This window comes from Scyliorhinus torazame, chromosome 11 (assembly GCF_047496885.1).
Source record: "Scyliorhinus torazame isolate Kashiwa2021f chromosome 11, sScyTor2.1, whole genome shotgun sequence".
NCBI lineage: Eukaryota > Metazoa > Chordata > Chondrichthyes > Carcharhiniformes > Scyliorhinidae > Scyliorhinus > Scyliorhinus torazame.
In genome coordinates this window covers 247,552,783-247,573,948 of record NC_092717.1, presented here as the reverse complement: position 1 = coordinate 247,573,948, position 21,166 = coordinate 247,552,783, and the positions used below count along the sequence as shown (strand labels likewise).

The window sequence follows — 21,166 nt, the reverse complement described above, 5'->3', positions numbered from 1 at the left end:
TAATTACACCAGTTATTACGTCAGTTATTACACCAGTTGTTACACCAGTTGCTACTATTACATCAGTTATTACACCAGTTGTTACTATTACATCAGTTATTACACCAGTTGTTACTATTACTTCAGTAATTACAAAAGTTATTACCTCAGTTGTTACTATTACACCAGTTGTTACTATTACATCAGTTATTACACCAGTTGTTACTATTACTTCCGTTATTACACTAGTTGTTACTATTACATCAGTTATTACATCAGTTATGTGAGAAATGAACATTTTGTGTTGTTTTTACATGTATAAACTGGTTCACAATTAAGATGTCAACAATGAGGCCTGATGGGAAAATTAACATGTCAAGTTCTGAGTAAGCTATAGTGAGCGAGTTGTTGTAACTATGTACAAGGCTGACCTTTGGGGAAGAACGGGATGTACAATAACAGAAATTGCTAAGCAAGGGGGAAGATAGCAGGTGCAAGCAGGGGGCCTCATTCTTATCTTTAACTGACGGTCCAAGGATATACCAGGAGCTGACAGAAACGACTATGCAAGGGGCAGGCCAAATAAGGAATCACTGATAAGGGAACTGCCCTTTCTATAGTTTGTGGGATGTATTTCTCACGGATTGTATTTTCATGGATTGTATATAACAAAGTGATGCTGTGTGAATTCTTTGTGTCTGCTGTTGCTTACTGGCGGCACGCGCTCTTGCAAGATCGATAATAAATACATCTTCAGAATTTGACTAAGTGTAAATTATTAAAAGGTGAGCGGTGTTTCTCACAGTTATTACACCAGTTACTATTATATCAGTTATTACATTGGTTGTTATTACTTCATTAATTACACCAATTATTACATCAGTTATTACACCAGTTGTTACACCAGTTGCTACTATTATACCAGTTATTACATCAGTTATTACACCTGTTGTTACTAATACATCAGTTATTACACTAGTTATTACACCAGTTGTTCCTATTACTTCAGTAATTACATCAGTTGTTACTCTTACACCAGTTGTTCCTATTACTTCAGTAATTACATCAGTTATTACATCAGTTGTTACTATTACATCAGTTATTACACTGGTTGTTACTATTACTTCAGTATTTACACCAGTTATTACATCAGTTATTACACCAGTTGTTACTATTACACCAGTTGTTCCTATTACTTCAGTAATTATATCAGTTATTACATCAGTTATTACACCAGTTGTTACTATTACATCAGTTATTACACTGGTTGTTACTATTACTTCAGTATTTACACCAGTTATTACATCAGTTATTACACCAGTTGTTCCTATTACTTCAGTAATTATATCAGTTATTACATCAGTTATTACACCAGTTGTTACTATTACATCAGTTATTACACCAGTTGTTACACCAGTTGCTACTATTATACCAGTTATTACATCAGTTATTACACCTGTTGTTACTAATACATCAGTTATTACACTAGTTATTACACCAGTTGTTCCTATTACTTCAGTAATTACATCAGTTGTTACTCTTACACCAGTTGTTCCTATTACTTCAGTAATTACATCAGTTATTACATCAGTTGTTACTATTACATCAGTTATTACACTGGTTGTTACTATTACTTCAGTATTTACACCAGTTATTACATCAGTTATTACACCAGTTGTTACTATTACACCAGTTGTTCCTATTACTTCAGTAATTATATCAGTTATTACATCAGTTATTACACCAGTTGTTACTATTACATCAGTTATTACACTGGTTGTTACTATTACTTCAGTATTTACACCAGTTATTACATCAGTTATCACACCAGTTGTTACTATTACACCAGTTATTACACCAGTTATTACACCAGTTGTTCCTATTACTTCAGTAATTATATCAGTTATTACATCAGTTATTACACCAGTTGTTACTATTACATCAGTTATTACACTGGTTGTTACTATTACACCAGTTATTACACCAGTTGTTACTATTACACCAGTTATTACACCAGTTGTTCCTATTGCTTCAGTAATTACATCAGTTATTACACCAGTTGTTACTATTACACCAGTTATTACATCAGTAATTACACATTATTACACGAGTTATTACACCAGTTGTTACTATTACATCAGTAATTACTTCAGTTATTACATCAATCATTATACCAGTTGTTACTATTACATTAGTTATTACACCAGTGAACAGTCTGCATGGGTCTCTCCCCCACAACCTAAAGATGTGCAAGGTAGGTGGATTAGCCACGATAAATTGCGCCTTAATTGGAAAAAAATAATTCGGTACTCTAAATTTAAAAAAATTACACCACTGAACTGCAATTTTAGTCACTTTCTTGTCAAATTCAAATCTGATTGGGTCAAGGGCGCGTGCGCAGTGTTGCTGCCGGCTGGAGAAGACTCATTCCACCCGTCAGGGTTGCGCGCGCGCAGTGTTGCGGTCGAATGGCGAAGAGGCAGGGCGGGGCGCCGAGAGTGTGCGTGCGCCCTGCTTCGCGACGGATTAGGCTGCGCACGCGCACTGTTGCGGTCGGCTGGTGATGACGCATTACCCAGGCCGGGGATGCGGCGGTGGGAGAGCGCGTGCGCAGTGTCCCTCGGCAGGCGTGACTGCGCGTGCGCAGTGGTGCCTGCAGTGAAGAGGCGGCGGGAAGGCGGTGGAGGCGATTATAATGACAATGGCGCTGCTACCGCCAGGGGGTCATTACCTGGAGCTGTGTGAGAGCCCCGTGCAGTTCGAGAAGGTCTCCTCCGTCAATAATGTGTTTTTCGATGAGGCCAATAAACAGGTGAGACTGGAAACGCGAGAAGCGAAATGAGGCTCAACAACAAACAGCAGCTCACCGCGCCATCATCGACAGTGCAGCACTCCCTCAGTACTGACCCTCTGACAGTGCAGCACTCCCTCAGTACTGACCCTCTGACAGTGCGGCACTCCCTCAGTACTGACCCTCTGACAGTGCAGCACTCCCTCAGTACTGACCCTCTGACAGTGCGGCACTCCCTCAGTACTGACCCTCTGACAGTGCAGCACTCCCTCAGTACTGACCCTCTGACAGTGCGGCACTCCCTCAGTACTGACCCTCTGACAGTGCAGCACTCCCTCAGTACTGACCCTCTGACAGGGCAGCACTCCCTCAGTACTGACCCTCTGACAGTGCGGCACTCCCTCAGTACTGACACTCTGACAGGACAGCACTCCCTCAGTACTGACCCTCTGACAGTGCGGCGCTCCCTCAGTACTGACCCTCTGACAGTGCAGAACTCCCTCAGTACTGACCCTCTGACAGTGCAGCACTCCCTCAGTACTGACCCTCTGACAGTGCAGCACTCCCTCAGTACTGACCCTCTGACAGTGCGGCACTCCCTCAGTACTGACCCTCTGACAGTGCGGCACTCCCTCAGTACTGACCCTCTGACAGTGCGGCACTCCCTCAGTACTGACCCTCTTACAGTGCAGCACTCCCTCAGTACTGACCCTCTGACAGAGCAGCACTCCCTCAGTACTGACACTCTGACAGTGCCGCACTCCCTCAGTACTGACACTCTGACAGTGCGGCACTCCCTCAGTACTGACCCTCTGACAGTGCGGCACTCCCTCAGTACTGACCCTCTGACAGTGCGGCACTCCCTCAGTACTGACCCTCTGACAGTGCGGCACTCCCTCAGTACTGACCCTCTGACAGTGCGGCACTCCCTCAGTACTGACCCTCTGACAGTGCGGCACGCCCTCAGTACTGACCCTCAGACAGTGCGGCACTCCCTCAGTACTGACACTCTGACAGTGCGGCACTCCCTCAGTACTGACACTCTGACAGTGCAGCACTCCCTCAGTACTGACCCTCTGACAGTGCGGCACTCCCTCAGTACTGACCCTCTGAAAGTGCGGCACTCCCTCAGTACTGACCCTCTGACAGTGCAGCACTCCCTCAGTACTGACCCTCTGACAGTGCAGCACTCCCTCAGTACTGACCCTCTGACAGTGCAGCACTCCCTCAGTACTGACCCTCTGACAGTGCAGCACTCCCTCAGTACTGACCCTCTGACAGTGCAGCACTCCCTCAGTACTGACCCTCTGACAGTGCAGCACTCCCTCAGTACTGACCCTCTGACAGTGCAGCGCTCCCTCAGTACTGACCCTCTGACAGTGCAGCGCTCCCTCAGTACTGACCCTCTGACAGTGCAGCACTCCCTCAGTGCTGACACTCTGACAGTGCGGCACTCCCTCAGTGCTGACCCTCTGACGGTGCGGCACTCCCTCAGTGCTGACCCTCTGACAGTGCGGCACTCCCTCAGTGCTGACCCTCTGACAGTGCGGCGCTCCCTCAGTGCTGACCCTCTGACAGTGCGGCACTCCCTCAGTGCTGACCCTCTGACAGTGCAGCACTCCCTCAGTACTGACCCTCTGACAGAGCAGCACTCCCTCAGTACTGACCCTCTGACAGTGCAGCACTCCCTCAGTACTGACACTCTGACAGTGCGGCACTCCCTCAGTACTGACACTCTGACAGTGCAGCACTCCCTCAGTACTGACCCTCTGACAGTGCGGCACTCCCTCAGTACTGACCCTCTGACAGTGCGGCACTCCCTCAGTACTGACCCTCTGACAGTGCGGCACTCCCTCAGTACTGACCCTCTGACAGTGCGGCACTCCCTCAGTACTGACCCTCTGACAGTGCGGCACGCCCTCAGTACTGACCCTCAGACAGTGCGGCACTCCCTCAGTACTGACACTCTGACAGTGCGGCACTCCCTCAGTACTGACACTCTGACAGTGCAGCACTCCCTCAGTACTGACCCTGTGACAGTGCGGCACTCCCTCAGTACTGACCCTCTGACAGTGCGGCACTCCCTCAGTACTGACCCTCTGACAGTGCAGCACTCCCTCAGTACTGACCCTCTGACAGTGCAGCACTCCCTCAGTACTGACCCTCTGACAGTGCAGCACTCCCTCAGTACTGACCCTCTGACAGTGCAGCACTCCCTCAGTACTGACCCTCTGACAGTGCAGCACTCCCTCAGTACTGACCCTCTGACAGTGCAGCACTCCCTCAGTACTGACCCTCTGACAGTGCGGCACTCCCTCAGTACTGACCCTCTGACAGTGCAGCGCTCCCTCAGTACTGACCCTCTGACAGTGCAGCACTCCCTCAGTGCTGACACTCTGACAGTGCGGCACTCCCTCAGTGCTGACCCTCTGACAGTGCAGCACTCCCTCAGTGCTGACCCTCTGACAGTGCGGCACTCCCTCAGTGCTGACCCTCTGACAGTGCGGCGCTCCCTCAGTGCTGACCATCTGACAGTGCGGCACTCCCTCAGTGCTGACCCTCTGACAGTGCGGCACTCCCTCAGTGCTGACCCTCTGACAGTGCAGCACTCCCTCAGTGCTGACCCTCTGACAGTGTGGCACTCCCTCAGTACTGACCCTCTGACAGTGTGGCACTCCCTCAGTACTGACCCTCTGACAGTGCGGCACTCCCTCAGTGCTGACCCTCTGACAGTGCGGCACTCCCTCAGCACTGACCCTCTGACAGTGCAGCACTCCCTCAGTACTGACCCACTGACTGTGCAGCGCTCCCTCAGTACTGACCCTCTGACAGTGCGGCACTCCCTCAGTGCTGACCCTCTGACAGTGCGGCACTCCCTCAGCACTGACCCTCTGACAGTGCAGCACTCCCTCAGTACTGACCCACTGACTGTGCAGCGCTCCCTCAGTACTGACCCTCTGACAGTGCGGCACTCCCTCAGTACTGACCCTCTGACAGTGCGGCACTCCCTCAGTACTGACCCTCTGACAGTGCGGCACTCCCTCAGTACTGACCCTCTGACAGTGCGGCACTCCCTCAGTACTGACCCTCTCACAGTGCGGCACTCCCTCAGTACTGACACTCTGACAGTGCGGCACTCCCTCAGTACTGTCCCTCTGACAGTGCGGCACTCCCTCAGTGCTGACCCTCTGACAGTGCGGCACTCCCTCAGTGCTGACCCTCTGACAGTGCGGCACTCCCTCAGTGCTGACCCTCTGACAGTGCGGCACTCCCTCAGTACTGACCCTCTGACAGTGCAGCACTCCCTCAGTACTGACCCTCTGACTGTGCAGCGCTCCCTCAGTACTGACCCTCTGACAGTGCGGCACTCCCTCAGTACTGACCCTCTGACAGTGCAGCACTCCCGCAGCACAGACCCTCTGACACTGCAATGCTCCCTCAGTACTGACCCTCTGACAGTGCAGCACTCCCTCAGTACTGACCCTCTGACAGTGCAGCACTCCCTCAGTACTGACCCTCTGACAGGGCAACACTCCCTCAACACTGACCCTCTGACAGTGTGGCACTCCCTCAGTACTGACCCTCTGACAGTGCAGCACTCCCTCAGTACTGAACCTCTGACAGTGCAGCACTCCTTCAGTACTGACCCTCTGACAGAGCAGCACTCCCTCATTACTGACCCTCCGACAGTGCAGCACTCCCTCAGTACTGCCCCTCTGACAGTGCAGCACTCTCTCAGTACAGACCCTCTGACAGTGCAGCGCTCCCTCAGTACTGACCCTCTGACAGTGCAGCACTCCCTCAGTACTGAACCTCTGACAGTGCAACACTCTCCGTACTGACTGCCTGACAGTGCAGCATTCCCTCAGTACTGACCCTCTGACAGTGCAGCACTCCCTCAGTACTGACCCTCTGACAGGGCAACACTCCCTCAACACTGACCCTCTGACAGTGTGGCACTCCTTCAGTACAGACCCTCTGACAGTGCAGCGCTCCCTCAGTACTGACCCTCTGACAGTGCAGCACTCCCTCAGTACTGACCCTCTGACAGTGCAGCACTCCCTCATTACTAATGTCAAAAACTGGCAGCTCACAAACCCACAGACAACAGTCGGCGTTTGACTAGATATTGTTCCAGGACACGTTCACATATACTAAATAAGAGCAGGCTTGGGCCATTTGGCCCCTACTCTGCCATGCAATAGGATAATGGCTGAGATGATTGTGGCCTCTGATTCACATTCTACCAGCCCCCACAACCTTTTATTCCCTTATTTGTCAAGAGTCTACCTCCCTCTGCTTTAAAAATATTCATTGACCCTCCCTCCACCACTCTCGATGCAAAAGGGTTCCAAAGAGTCACGAACTTCTGAAAGAAAAAAGTCTCATCTCGGTCTTAAAAGAAGATTCATACTTTTAAATAGTGTCCCCTAGTTCTTGTTTGTCTCACAAGGGAAACATCTTTTCAGCATCCAACCCTCTTCAGTCCTCTGAGGACCTTATGTTTCAATAAGATCACCTCTCAATATTCTAAACCCCCAATGGAAACAGTCCCATCCTGTCCAGCCCTTTCTCTCAAGATAACCCCCCTCTGATCACAGGTGTCCGTCACGTCAACCTTCTCTGAATTTTCCAATGCATTTATATCTTTTCTTAAATAAGGAGACCAAAACTCTACTGAGTGCTCTCCAGATGTCACCAAAGTCCTGTAGAGCTGCATCAAAATATCCCTACTTTCATGTTCCATTCCCCTTAAAATAAAAGAGAACATTGCTCTTACCTTCTTAATCACCTGCTGTACCTGCATTTCCTGAATCATGTACCATGACAGCCAGCTCCCTCTGCACCTCTGAGTTTTCTGCAGTCTCTCTCCATTTAAATAACATGCTTCTATTTGATGCTTCCTGCCAAAGGGGGCAAGTTCATATTTTTCCACATCATAAGATCATTAACTATCTGCCAAATTTTGCCCACTCTTTTCATCTACCAGTATCCCTTGGAGGCTCTACGTCCTCTTCACAACTTAGTTTCCTACCTATATTTATGACACCAGCAATTTAGCAACCATATAATTAGTCCCTTCATCCAAGTCATTAACATAAATTGTAAATAGTTGAGACCCAGCACTGATTCCTGTGGCACTCTGCCCATCACGTCTTGAGAACCCGGAAATGGCCCATTTATGTCTCCTGTTTCCTTTTACCTAACCAATCCTCCAACCGTGATATGTCATATAGCTCATATTTTGTGTAGTAACCGTTGATGTGCCACTTTGTCAAATGCCTTCTGGAAATCTGAGTACAGTACGTCCACAGGTTCCCCTTTAACCATGTTGTTTGTTACTTCCTTGAAGAACTCCAAATAAATGAATAAACACGATTTTCCTTTCATAAAACCAAATTGACCCCTGATTGCACTGATGTTTTCTATGTGCTTCACTATAATTTCCCTACAACAGATGTTCAGCTAACTGGTCTCTCGTTTCCTGCTTTCTGTCTCCCTCTTTTGGATTGGTTTGAATTGGATTTGTTTATTGTCACGTGTACCAAGGTACAGTGAAAAGTATTTTTTTGCGAGCAGCTCAACAGATCATTAAATACATGGGAAGAAAAGGGAAGAAAAGAAAATACATAATAGGGCAACACAACATATACAATGTAACTACATAAGCACTGGCATCGGATGAAGCATACAGGGTGTAGTGTTAATAAGGTCAGTCCATAAGAGGGTCATTTAGGAGTCTGGTGACAGTGGGGAAGAAGCTGTTTTTGAGTCTGTTCGTGCGTGTTCTCAGCCTTCTGTATCTCCTGCCCGATGGAAGAAGTTGGAAGAGTGTGTAAGCCGGGTGGGAGGGGTCTTTGATTATACTGCCCGCTTTCCCCAGGCAGTGGGAGGTGTAGATGGAGTCAGTGGATGGGAGGCAGGTTCGTGTGATGGACTGGGCGGTATTCACGACTCTCTGAAGTTTCTTGCGGTCCTGGGCCAAGCAGTTGCCATACCAGCCTGTGATGCAGCCCGATAGGATGCTTTCTATGGTGCATCTGTAAAAGTTGGTAAGGGTTAATGTGGACTTGCCGAATTTCCTTAGTTTCCCGAGGAAGTATAGGCGCTGTTGTGCTTTCTTGAATAGAGGAATCACATTCGCTATTTTCTAATCTGTTAAGACCTTTCTAGAATCTAGGGAATTTAAAAAAGTAAAACCAATGCATCTACAATCTCAGCAGCCACTTTCAAGGCCATTATGACCTGGGGACTTGATAACTTTTAGTTCTTTTTTTAATGAACATTTTATTGAGGTATTTTTGTTATAGCAACAACAAAATAAACAATGTATATGAAACTATAAATATAGTGCAAAAGCCGTCTCCCTCCCTTTCAGGTCCCACCTTTATTAACCCCCAACTCTAAGCCAAACTAACCCACCCACCTTTTGCTGACGATTAATTTTCTGCGAAGAAGTCGACGAACGGTTGCCACCTCTGGGCGAACCCTAACAGTGACCCTCTCAAGGCGAACTTGATTTTCTCCAAACAGAGAAAGCTAGCCATGTCCGATAGCCAGGTCTCCGACTTCGGGGGCTTTGAGTCCCTCCAAGCTAATAGTATCCGTCTCCGGGCTACCAGGGAAGCAAAGGCGAGAACGTCTGCCTCTTTCTCCTCCTGGATTCCGGGTCTTCCGACACCGCAAAAATTGCCACCTCTGGACTCAGTGAAACCCTTGTTTTTAACACCGTGGACATGACATCTGCAAACCCCTGCCAAAATCCCCTAAGCTCCGGACATGCCCAGAACACGTGGACATGGTTCGCTGGTCCTCCCGCACATTTTGCACCCCAAAGAAACTGCTCATCCGGGCCACTGTCATGTGAGCCCGATGAACGACCTTGAATTGTATCAGGCTGAGCCTGGCACATGTTGCAGACGCATTGACTACTTAACGCATCTGCCCATCGACCATCCTCTATCTCACCTCCCAGCTCCTCCTCCCACTTGCGCTTCAGCTCCTCGGTCTGCGTCTCCTCTGACCCCATAAGTTCCTTGTAAATGTCCGAGACGCTCCATGCTCCTACCCACCCTCTGGAAACTACCCTGTCCTGAATCCCCCTTAGCGGTAGGAGCAGGAAGGTTGATACCTGTTTACGTAGGAAATCCCGCACCTGAAGATTCCTGAATTTGTTTCCCCACGCCAAACCAAACTTCTCTTCCAGCGGCCTCATACTCGGAAATCTCCTCTCTCAACATATTCCCCCATCCTCTCAATCCCTGCTCTCCGCCATATCCGGAACCCCCCATCCATACTTCCCGGGGCAAACCGGTGATTATTACAGATTAGGGACCACACCGATGCTCCCTCTGTTCCCACATGTCTCCTCCATTGCCCCCAGACTCTCAGGGCCGCCACCACCACGGGGCTGGTGGAGTACCATGCCGGCGGGAACGGCAGAGGCGCAGTTACCAACGCCCCCAAACTGGTGCCCTTGCATGAAGCCACCTCCATATGCTCCCATGCCGACCCCTCCCCCACCACCCACTTCCTGATCATGGATCTATTCGTCACCCAGTAATAGCTAATAAAATTTGGCAGCGCCAGCCCGCCCTCTCCCCGACTCCGCTCAAGCATTGCTGTCCTTACTCACGGGGTCTTGCCCGCCCAAACGAAGGCAGTGATCACTTTGTTGACCCGTTTAAAAAAGGACCGCGGAATAAAGATGGGGAGACATTGAAACACGAACAGGGATCTCGGGAGGACCGTCATCTTCACTGTCTGCACCCTCCCAGCCAGTGACAACGGAAGCGTGTGTCCCACCTCCGAAAATCGTCCTTCATTTGGTCCACTAGTCGGGCCAGATTTAATTTATGCAGCCGGTCCCATTCCCGCGCCACTTGAATGCCTATGTACCTAAAGCTTCCCCCTACTAATCTAAACGGCAGCTCCCCCAATCGCCTCTCCTGTCCCCTCACCTGGACCCCAAACATCTCCCTTTTCCCCCTATTTAGCTTATACCCCGAAAACCAGAAAAATTCCCCTAGAATTCTCATGATATCTTCCATCCCCTCTATTGGGTCCGATACATTCAGAAGCAGGTCGTCTGCGTAGAGCGAGACTCTGTGCTCCACCCTCCCCCGAACCAGCCCCTTCCAGCCCCTTGAGGCTCTCAGAGCAATTGCCAAAGGCTCTATGGCTAGCGCGAACAACAGTGGGGAGAGGGGGCATCCCTGTCTTGTCCCCCGGTGCAGTCTAAAATAGTCCAATGTTGTCCTATTTGTCCGTACACTTGCCACAGGAGCCTGATACAGCAACCTGACCCAGTCAATAAAGCCCCGCCCAAATCCGAACCGTCCCTGTATCTCCCACAGATAGTCCCATTCTACCCGATCAAAAGCTTTTTCTGCATCCATTGCGATCACTACCTCCACCTTCCTACCTTCCGGGGGAATCATGATCACGTTTAACAACCTTCTTACATTGGCCACCAACTGCCTACCCTTAACAAACCCCGTCTGGTCCTCCCCAATAACACCCGGAACACAATCCTGAATCCTGGAGGACAAAATTTTGGCCAGCAATTTGGCATCCACATTCACAGGGATATCGGCTTGTCGGACCCACACAGCTCCGGGTTCTTGTCCCGCTTCAGAATCAGCGAAATTGTGGCCTGTGACATCATCGGGGGCAGCACCCCTCTTTCCTTTGCCTCATTGACCATCCTCATCAACACCGGCCCCAATATCCCAGAGAACCTTTTGTAAAATTCCACTGGGTACCCGTCCGGCCCCGGGGCTTTACCCGACTGCATGGCCTTCAGACCCTCCACTATCTCTTCCAACCCGATAGGGGCCCCCAGCCCCTCTACCAGCTCCCCGTCCACCTTTGGGAAATTCAGGCCCTCCATGAAGTGCCTCATCCCCTCCGAACCCGTAGGGGGTTCCGACCTATACAGTCTGCTGTAGAAATCCCTAAATGCCTTATTCACCCCTGCTGAATCTCCAACCAGGTTCCCATCTCCGTCATTTACTTTCCCTATCTCCCTGGCTGCCTCCCTCTTTCTAAGCTGCTGTGCCAGCATTCTGCTGGCCTTCTCTCCATACTCTGAGATCGCCTCGCTCGCCTTTCTGAGCTGCTCCACCGCCCTCTCTGTGGTTAACAAGCCGAACTCCGCCTGCAGCCTCCGCCGTTCCCTTAAAAGCCCTGCCTCTGGGGTCTCCGCATACCTCCTATCGATCTGTAGTATCTGCTTTACCAGTCGGTCCGTCTCTGCCCTGTCCACCTTCTCCCTATGGGCCCCTATCGAGATCAGCTCTCCTCTGACCACCGCCTTCAGTGCTTCCCAGACCACCGCTGCTGAAATTTCCCCCGTGTCATTGACCTACAGGTAGTTCTGAATACATTTCCTCAGCCGCTCGCACACTCCTTCGTCAGCCAAAAGTCCCACATCTAACCTCCAGTGTGGGCGCTGGTTACTGTCTTTACTAACCTGCAGGTCCACCCAGTGCGGAGCATGGTCTGAGATTGTGATCGCCGAGTACCCCGTGTCCACCACCCCTGCCAGTAAGGCCCTGCTCAAAATAAAGAACTCAATCCGGGAGTACACATTATGCACATGAGAGTAGAAGGAGAACTCCTTCACCCTCGGCTGCCCAAATCTCCATGGATTCCCCCCCCCCCCCCCCCCAATCTGCTCCATGAATGCTTTTTGTTCCTTTGCCATTGCTGGCACCCTGCCTGTTTTCGAGCTTGACCGGTCCAAGCCAGTGTCAATAACTGTGTTAAAGTCCCCTCCCATGACCAACCTGTGCGAATCCAGGTCCGGTATCTTCCCCAGCATCCTCTTTATAAACACCACATCATCCCAATTTGGCACATACACATTTACTAATACCACCTGCACCCTCTTCAGTTTCCCACTGACCATAATGTACCGACCTCCCACATACGAGACTATTCTACCTGCCTCAAACACCACCCGCTTACTGATCCGCGACCCCTCTAGTCTTTGAATCCAGTCCCGAGTGAAAGACCTGACTGATCCAGCCTTTCCTCAATCTAATCTGGTCAGTTACTCTAAGGTGCATCTTCTGCAACATTACCACGTCCGCCTTTAGTCCCCTAAGATGCACGAACACACGTGCCCTCTTGACCGGCCCATTTAACCCTCGAACATTCCAGGTGATCAGCCTAGTTGGGGGGGGGGGGGCTCATTGACCCCCCCCCCCCCCCTTTGCCAATCAGCCATCCCCTTTTATTGGGCCCGCCTCCAGCCCATGCTCCGTGCCTCCACCGGCCCGCCCATAGGCAGCCTCTGCCCCCAACCTCCTCTCTGTCCCTTAGCCCAAGTCCCTCCCTCATCAGAACATTTACACCCCCCAGTAACAACACTCTGTAATCCAACCCCTTTACTAAACCAAACATATGCACACACCCCACTGCTCTTCCGTGAGCTAGCCCGCCCAGCTAGCTTGGTGGCCCCCATCCCTGGCGCCGGAAAGTCTCCCACCTATATTCCCCCCCCCTCCCCCTCATACAAACATACTCCAGCATCAAATTGGTCCCAATTCAATGCAAAAGGCATTACAAACAGCTTCTACAAAACAAAAAAAACGAGAAACTTTTTTTAAAAGAACAGAAGAAAAAAAAGCATGAACGTTGCAGCAAAGTTCAAAAGTTCTCAGTCCACCTCCAGTCCTTTCCTTTTTGCGAAGTCCAGCGCGTCCTTAGGCGACTCAAAATAAAAGTGCTGTTCCTCATACGTGACCCAGAGACGGGCCGGATACAACAGTCTGAACTTCACCTTTTTCTTAAAAAGGATCGACCTAATCTGGTTGAAGCCTGCTCTTCTCATGGCCACCTCCACACTCGGGTCTTGGTAAACCCGCAGGATACTGTTGTTCCACTTACAGCTCCGTGTCTGCTTGGCCCACTGTAGAATCGCTCCTTATCCAAGTACCTGTGGAATCTCACCACATTGCCCTCGGGGTTGGGGGGGGGGGGGTGTCTCCCATTTGCGGCTTCCTCGCGAGTGCTCTGTGAGCCCTGTCTGCCTCCAAGGGTCAGGAGAATGCCCCATCCCCCAGCAGCTTCTCAAACATATCTGCGATGTATGCCCCAGCGTCCGCTCCTTCGGATTCCTCCGGGAGCCCAATGATTCTCAAGGCAGGACCTATTCTCTAGGTCCTCCACCTTCTCCAGGAGCTTCTGCTGGTCTCTCAGCATCCCCACCTCCAACTCCACCGCAGTTTGATGTTCCTCCTGCTCAGCCAGCTCTACCTTCTTGAACGCCCGATCTTGGGCGTCCAATCTAAGCTCCAGCTGCTCAATCAACTCTTTTATCGGGTCCAAGCAGTCCCGTCTCTGCTTAGCAAAGCCTTCCTGAATAACTTGCATCAGCTGCTCCGTTGACCGCTGGGTCGACAAACCAGAGGTCCGGTCCTCCGCCATGCTGTCTCCTGATGCAACTTCAGCCCAAGCCTTCTCTGTCTTTCTGTTTCTGCCTTTACGAGCACTTCTAATCCTTCTCTCCATGCACCGATGTGGGAATTCAGTACACAATTGCCTCTGTCATCAGTTTTACAATTCAATTCTGGTAGAAAATCGGGGGGAAAAGGTCCAAAAGTCTGACCAGAGCGGGAGCCACCAAATGTGCGACTTACTCCTTCATAGCCGCCACTGGAAGTCCCAGCTTTTAGTTCTATTAATGTTTCAGTCAGATACCCCAATTGAGTTTCTGGTCAATGGTATCCCTCAGGATGTTGATATAGAGAATCTAACCATCTCCACTTGACGTTCACTGGGGTTATTATCGCTGAGTCCCCCACTATCAACATCTTGGGGGTTACCATTGACCAGAAACTCAACTGTACTAGCCATATAAATATTGTGGCTACAGGAGCAGGTCAGAGGCTGGGAATCCTGCAGTTCGTAATTCACCTCCTGACTCCCCAAAGCCTTTTCACCGATTACAAGGCACAAGTCAGGAGTGTGGTGGAATACTCTGCACTTGCCTGGATGAGTGCAGCTCCAACAACACTCAAGAAGCTTGACACCATCCAGGACAAAGCAGACCCCTTAATTGGCACCTCATCAACAAACATTCACTCCCTCACAGTGGCAGCCGTGTGCACTATCTCCAAGATGCATGACAGGAACTCACTGAGCCTCCTCAGTCAGCACTTTCAAAATCAACGACCACTACCAACTAGAAGGACAAGGGTAGCAGACACATGGAAACATCACCACTTGGAAGTTCCCCTCCAAGCCACCCACTATCCTTACTTGGAAATATATCGCCATTCCTTCACTGTCACTGGGTCAAAATCCTGGAACTCCTTCGCTTACAACACTATGAATGCACCTACACCACATGGACTGCAGCGGTTCGTGAAGGCAGCTCACCACCCCCCCCCCTCTCGAGGATAATTGGGAATGGGTAGAACCTCAGCACATAGTATTACTTGGTGTTTAGGTACCGAGGATCTAAGCACAGCTTGATGCAGCCATACATAAAGGTGGCCATCAGGATTAGGGTGATGTTGGGCATGTTTTTTCCCCCCCTTTATCTAGACGTTTATATCACATCCATGCGGACGCAGTTAATCTTCAACTCCCAGATGAAGTGGAAAATGGTTTGGGTAATCCCACAGTGCAAGACTGAGGAATGGGCCAGACCTGCACTGTATACAGCAACACCAAATGCCTTGCACCTGATGACCAGATTCCTATTGGCAATGTAGAGGGAGCGTCGCTCCCATATACCCTGTTGTGGTTCATTATACTTATTCGCTCCTTCCAATTTTTAACGCATGCCCTGGTCCCTCCGAACCACATCCCCAGCACCTTCACGTTTAACTTGATGGTGAAGGGGACAAGGGATTGGTCAGCCCAGTTTCGGAAGTACATGGTCTCGCTCCTACCACCTTGGCACCCGAGGCCAGTTTGAACTGGTTGCAGATGGTGATCAATCTGTGTACTGACGGGGGAGCCGAGCGGAAGACTGAAGGGAGGGAAACTACAGGCCAGTCAGTCTACCCCCGTGGTGGGGAAACTGTGGAAGCAATTTTGAGAGACTGAATTATTCTGCATTTGGATCGCCAGGGATTAATCAAGTTTTGTTAAGGGGAAGTCATGTCTGACCAACTTGATTGAATTTTTCGAAGAGGTGACCAGGTATGTAGATGAGGGAATTGCATTTGACGTAGTCTACTTGGACTTCAGCAAGGCTTCAGATAAGGTCCCACATGAGAGACTGATAGCGACGATAAGAGCCCATGGGGTCCAAGGAAATTTGGCAAATTGGATCCAATATTGTCTGAGTGGCAGGAAGCAGAGTGATGGCCGAGGGGTGTTTTTCTGACTGGAAGCCTGTGTCCAGTGGGGTCCCTCAAGGGTCAGTATTGGGGCCCTTGCTGTTTGTGGTTTATATAAATGAATTAAATATGAATGTAGGAGGGTTGATCAGTAAGTTCGCTGATGATACGAAAATTGGTGGATTGGCAAATAGTGAGGAGGATAGTTTTCGATTACAGGAGGATATAGACGGGCTGGTCAGATGGGCTGATCAGTGGCAAATGGAATTCAATCTGGATAAGTGTGAGGGCTGCACTGTAGCATAGTGGTTAGCACAGTTGCTTCACAACTCCAGGGTCCCAGATTCGATTCCTGGCTTGGGTCACTGTCTGTGCGGAGTCTGCATGTTCTCCCCGTGTGTGCATGGGTTTCCTCCGGGTGCTCCGGTTTCCTCCCACAGTCCAAAGACTGTTAGGTTAGGTGGATTGGCCATGATAAATTGTCCTTGGTGTCCAAAAAGGTTAGGTGGGGTTTGGGGATAGGGTGGAGGCGTGGGCTTAAGCAGGGTGCTCTTTCCAAGGGCCGGTGCACACTCAATGGGCCGAATGGCCTCCTTCTGCACTGTAAATTCTACGATGCACTTGGGCAGGACAAACCAGGCAAGGGAACACATGATAAACGGCAAGACCCTGGGAAGCACCGAGGATCAGAGGGACCTTGGTCTGCATGTACACTGGTCCCTTAAGGTAGGTGAGCAGGTGTATACAGTGGTTGAGAAGGCATATGGTATACTTGCCTTTATCAGCTAAGGAATTGAGTTTAAGAGCAGAGAGGTTATGCTGGAACTGTATAAAACAGTTGGTTAGGTCACAGCTAGAGTATTGTGTGCAGTTCTGGAATCCACATTATAGGAGAAATGTGATAGCACTGGAAAGGGTGCAGAGGAAATTTACCTGGGCTGGCAGTTTTCGATATGAAGGGAGTTTGGATAGACTGGGGTTATTTTCCTTGGAGCAGAGGAGACTCGGGGGGACATGATTGAGATGTCAGCATAGAGAGATTATTTTTTCATGCGTCAGTGCACACTCCATGGGCCGAAGGGCCTCTTCTGCATTGTATTATTCTGTGAGTAGATAGTAAGAATCATTTCCTCTTGGTGGAGGGATAAATGAGCAGGGGGCAGAGATTTATGGTAAGGAGCAGGTGGTTTAGAGGGGATGTGAGGCAAGACCTTTTCAACCAGAGGGTGGTGGGAGTCTGGAACTCGCTGCCTGAAAGGGTGGTGGAGGCAGAGACCCTCATAACATTTAAGAAGTGTTTAGATGTGCACTTGCGATCCCAAGGCACACAAGGCTTATGGGCCAAACACTGAGAAATGGGATTAGAGTCGGTGGTTAGAATCATAGAATTTACAATGCAGAAGGGGGCCATTCGGCCCATCAAGTCTGCACTGGCCCTTGGAAAGAGCACCCTACCCAAGCCCACACCTCCACCCTATCCTAGTAACCCCACCCAACCTTTTTGGACACTAAGGGCAATTTATCATGGCCAATCCACCTAACCTGCACGTCTTTGGACTGTGGGAGAAAACCGGAGCACCCGCAGGAAACCCACGCAGACACGGGGAGACCGTGCAGACTCCGCACAGACAGTGACCCAAGCCGGGAATCGAACCTGGCACCCTGGAGCTGTGAAACAACAGTGATAACCACTGCTACCATGCTACTACTAAAAATATTTTGGACACAGCTGTTGGTGTTTTTCCCACCCAACAGCGTCGCCAATACTGTGAGTATTTCTATTTATCTTAGTGAACCACAAGCCTTCCCTTAGATTGATCAGATGACCACACAACCAGTTGGTTAGTTCAAAAGATGGTTTATTTACATAAACAAGAATTATCTCAACATGCAAACACAATATCTACTCGAAGTTAAACTACACCTATCAGCTACAATAACCTATACTTAACTTCAGGGTGAGCGGCACTGTGCGAATGGATAAGGCCTTTATCTGGATTTCACTTGGCTGGTTCGAAGAAAGTGGCTCTGTCTGCTGGGCTCATCCGTCAGGTAGCGATCATTGGTCTTGAACTGGCTGTTCCTGCTGCAATTGGGCTGGCCCAGGCCGGATCCAAAAGAGACAGAACACATGGCTGTGTCCTCTTTTATCCCTCTGGGATTTTGCGCTCTTTGGGGCGGTCCTTAACCTTGGAGCCAATAGTTCGACAGGGCTCTGATCACTGTCTTCGATTTTGGCCAATAAAGGGGCTTGGTGGCTGGGCGGGTCCTTAGCAGTCATTGACCTTGATAGTTGGGCTCTCTGACTAAAGGGAATGGTGCCGATCAGTCTGTGGCTGTACCGGTTGCTTGATTGGAGTTCTATTGTTCTGGAAAATGGGCCATTAAAATGCAAACTAGCAGGTGTTTCGATCAGGTCTGGTTACCTGTGTTTCAGATACACATAGGCTTTGTATCTGTCTGAGTCCTGGGTTGGCCATAATTCCCATGGTCCTTTGCAGGTGACCATCTTAGATGGCTGCACAGCCGCTGCGAGTAGGGTTCGAACCCACACTGGGAAACCCCATTGGATTTCGAATCCAACTCCTTAACCACTCGGCCATCGTAGCTTGCTAGATGTGTGATATTCTGTCACAGACCTTCCAGGCTGATGAGGCAGGTGTCCACCCTCCCGTCTTGTAGATAGGTGATCGTATTCCTGAATAGCGTGAGACTGCTTTTTGCGATTTTTGTACAAGGACACTTAGATCTGTCGACTGCAGCATTCTGCAGTCTCTCTCCCAGTAAATAATACACTGCTTTTCTATTATAAAATAATCGGATCGCAACAGTGGAGAAAGAGGCCGTTCAGCCCATCGAGCCTTCACCCACCCTCTGTAGAGTGCCCCACCTAGGCCTACGCTCCCACTCTATCCTTGCAACCCAGTAACCCCACCTAACCTTTTGGATACGAAGGGTAATTTAGCATGGCCAATCCACCTAATCTAATCTTTGGACTGAGGGATGAAACCGGAGCATCTGGAGCAAATCCACGCAGACACGGGGAGAATGTGCAAACTTCCCACAAACAGATTGTTCCTGCAAAAGTGGACAACCTCACATATTCCCACATTATGTTCCATCTGACAATGTTTTACCCACTCACTTAAACTATCTATGTCCCTCTTTGTATAAGATCACAATTATAAGCCTGCCAGAAATATATGATTCATTGGATTAGGTAGCAGATTTAAACTAATTCTTTCATTTGCTGCTCATAGGTGTTTGCTGTTCGATCTGGGGGTGCTACTGGAGTAGTGGTTAAAGGGCCTGATGACAAGAGCTGCATCTCTTTCAGGTAAGGCACGCTGTAAAAACACAGGGAAGATATTTAAAGGCACACGTGCTGTAGACGTCAAGTAGAAATTGGAAGGTTTTACGAACACTTCACTTACCAAACAGCTCTCCACTTGGTATATCATCATTTAGTGAGAAAACTCCCTAGTTTTGCAGATGAATGTTGATGTGCAATAATGAGATGAAAACACATTGTGCAATCATTGCAGGTAATACACTTTAAACTTAATGCAATTCATTGCATTTCATGGGTTTCTGTTTTTTTTCTGCGCACAGAGTAAGGTTGTTAGAATAGTTCTACGCGGGGTGAACTCAATGTTGACTCCAGAAGGCTGTAAAGTGCCTAATTGGATGACACGGTGATATTCTTCCAGTTTGTAACCAAAGAGATAATACTGGAAAATCTCAGCAGGTAATAGTAATAGAGATGTGGAGGAAGAAATTGCAAAACAGATTATGGATAGGTGTAGAGGTCTCAGGGTAGTTGTCATGGGTGGCTTTAACTTTCCAAATATTGATTGGAACCTCTATAAGTCGAACAGTTCGGATGGGGCAATTTTTGTACAGTGTGTGCAGGAGGGTTTCCTGACACACTATGTGGATAGGCCGACAAGAGAGGGGGGCACATTGGATTTGGTGCTGGGTAATGAACCGGGCCAAGTGTTAGATTTGTTTGTGAGAGAGCACTTTGGAGATAGTGACCACAATTCGGTGTCTTTCACTATTGCAATGGAGAGGGATAGGGCCATACGGCAGGGCAAGGTTTATAATTGGGGGAGGGGTAGTTATGATGCAATTAGGCAAGAATTAGGGAGCATAAGATGGGAACAGAAACTGTCAGGGAAAGGCACAAATGAAAAGTGGAGCTTGTTCAAGGAACAAATACTGTGTGTTCTTGATAGGCATGTCCCTGTCAGGCAGGGAGGAAATGGCCATGTGAGGGAACCATGGTTCACAAAAGAGGTTGAATGTCTTGTCAAGAGGAAAAAGGAAGCGTATGTAAGAATGAGAAAACAAGGTTCAGTAGGGTCGCTTGAGGGTTACAAGGTAGCAAGGAATGAGCTGAAAAAAGAGCTTTGGAGAGCTAGGAGGGGGCAGGAGGGGGCATGAGAAGTCCTTGGCGGGTCGGATCAAGGAAAACCCCAAGGCTTTTTGCTCTTATGTGAGAAATAAAAGAATGACCAGGGTGAGGGTAGGGCTGGTCAAGGACAGTAGTGGGAACTTGTGCATGGAGTCAGAAGAAATAGGAGAGGCATTGAATTAATACTTTTCTTCAGTGTTCACAAAGGAGAGGGGCCATGTTTTTGAGGATGAGAGTGTGATTCAGGCGGGTAGGCTGGAGGAAGTGGGTGTTCTGAGGAAGGATGTATTAGCAATTTTGGAAAAAACTTGAGGGTCGACAAGTCCCCTGGGCCAGATGGGATATATCCAAGGATTCTTTGGGAGGCAAGGGATGAGATTGCAGAGCCTTTGGCTTTGATCTTTGGGTCCTCGCTGTCCACAGGGATAGTGCCAGAGGACTGGATAGTGGCGAATGTTGTTCCTCTGTTCAAGAAAGGGAATAGGAATGACCTTGGTAATTGTAGGCCAGTTAGTCTTACTTCGGTGGTCGGGAAGATAATGGAAAAGGTCCTGAAGGATAGGATTTATGACCATTTGGAAAGATGCAGCTTAATCCGGGATAGTCAACACGGATTTGTGAAGGGCAGGTCTTGCCTCACAAATTTGATTGAATTCTTTGAGGAGGTAACTAAGTGTG

At 49.2% G+C, this 21,166-nt stretch overlaps 1 protein-coding gene and 1 non-coding gene across 10 annotated transcripts in view; one reads left to right on the top strand and one right to left on the bottom strand.

Moving 5' to 3' along the window:
• The first annotated feature begins 2,611 nt into the window (after window positions 1-2,611).
• Window positions 2,612-21,166, top strand: part of rmc1 (regulator of MON1-CCZ1) — a 95,735-nt gene continuing 77,180 nt past the window's right edge. For 5 of the 9 annotated variants that reach the window (XR_011933492.1, XM_072468537.1, XM_072468535.1 and 2 more), the window contains exons 1-2: window positions 2,612-2,791; window positions 19,332-19,408. Coding sequence is in view for 8 of the 9 variants with exons in the window: in XM_072468537.1 (XP_072324638.1) it covers window positions 2,675-2,791; window positions 19,332-19,408 (194 nt within the window). In the remaining variant the exon portion in view is untranslated. The remainder of the gene's footprint in view (window positions 2,792-19,331; window positions 19,409-21,166) is intronic. The other 4 variants (XM_072468539.1, XM_072468541.1, XM_072468538.1 and 1 more) reach the window with 1 other exon arrangement.
• On the bottom strand, window positions 18,599-18,680 carry trnas-cga (transfer RNA serine (anticodon CGA)). The gene has a single exon. It is a non-coding gene; the product is annotated as a tRNA-Ser (tRNA).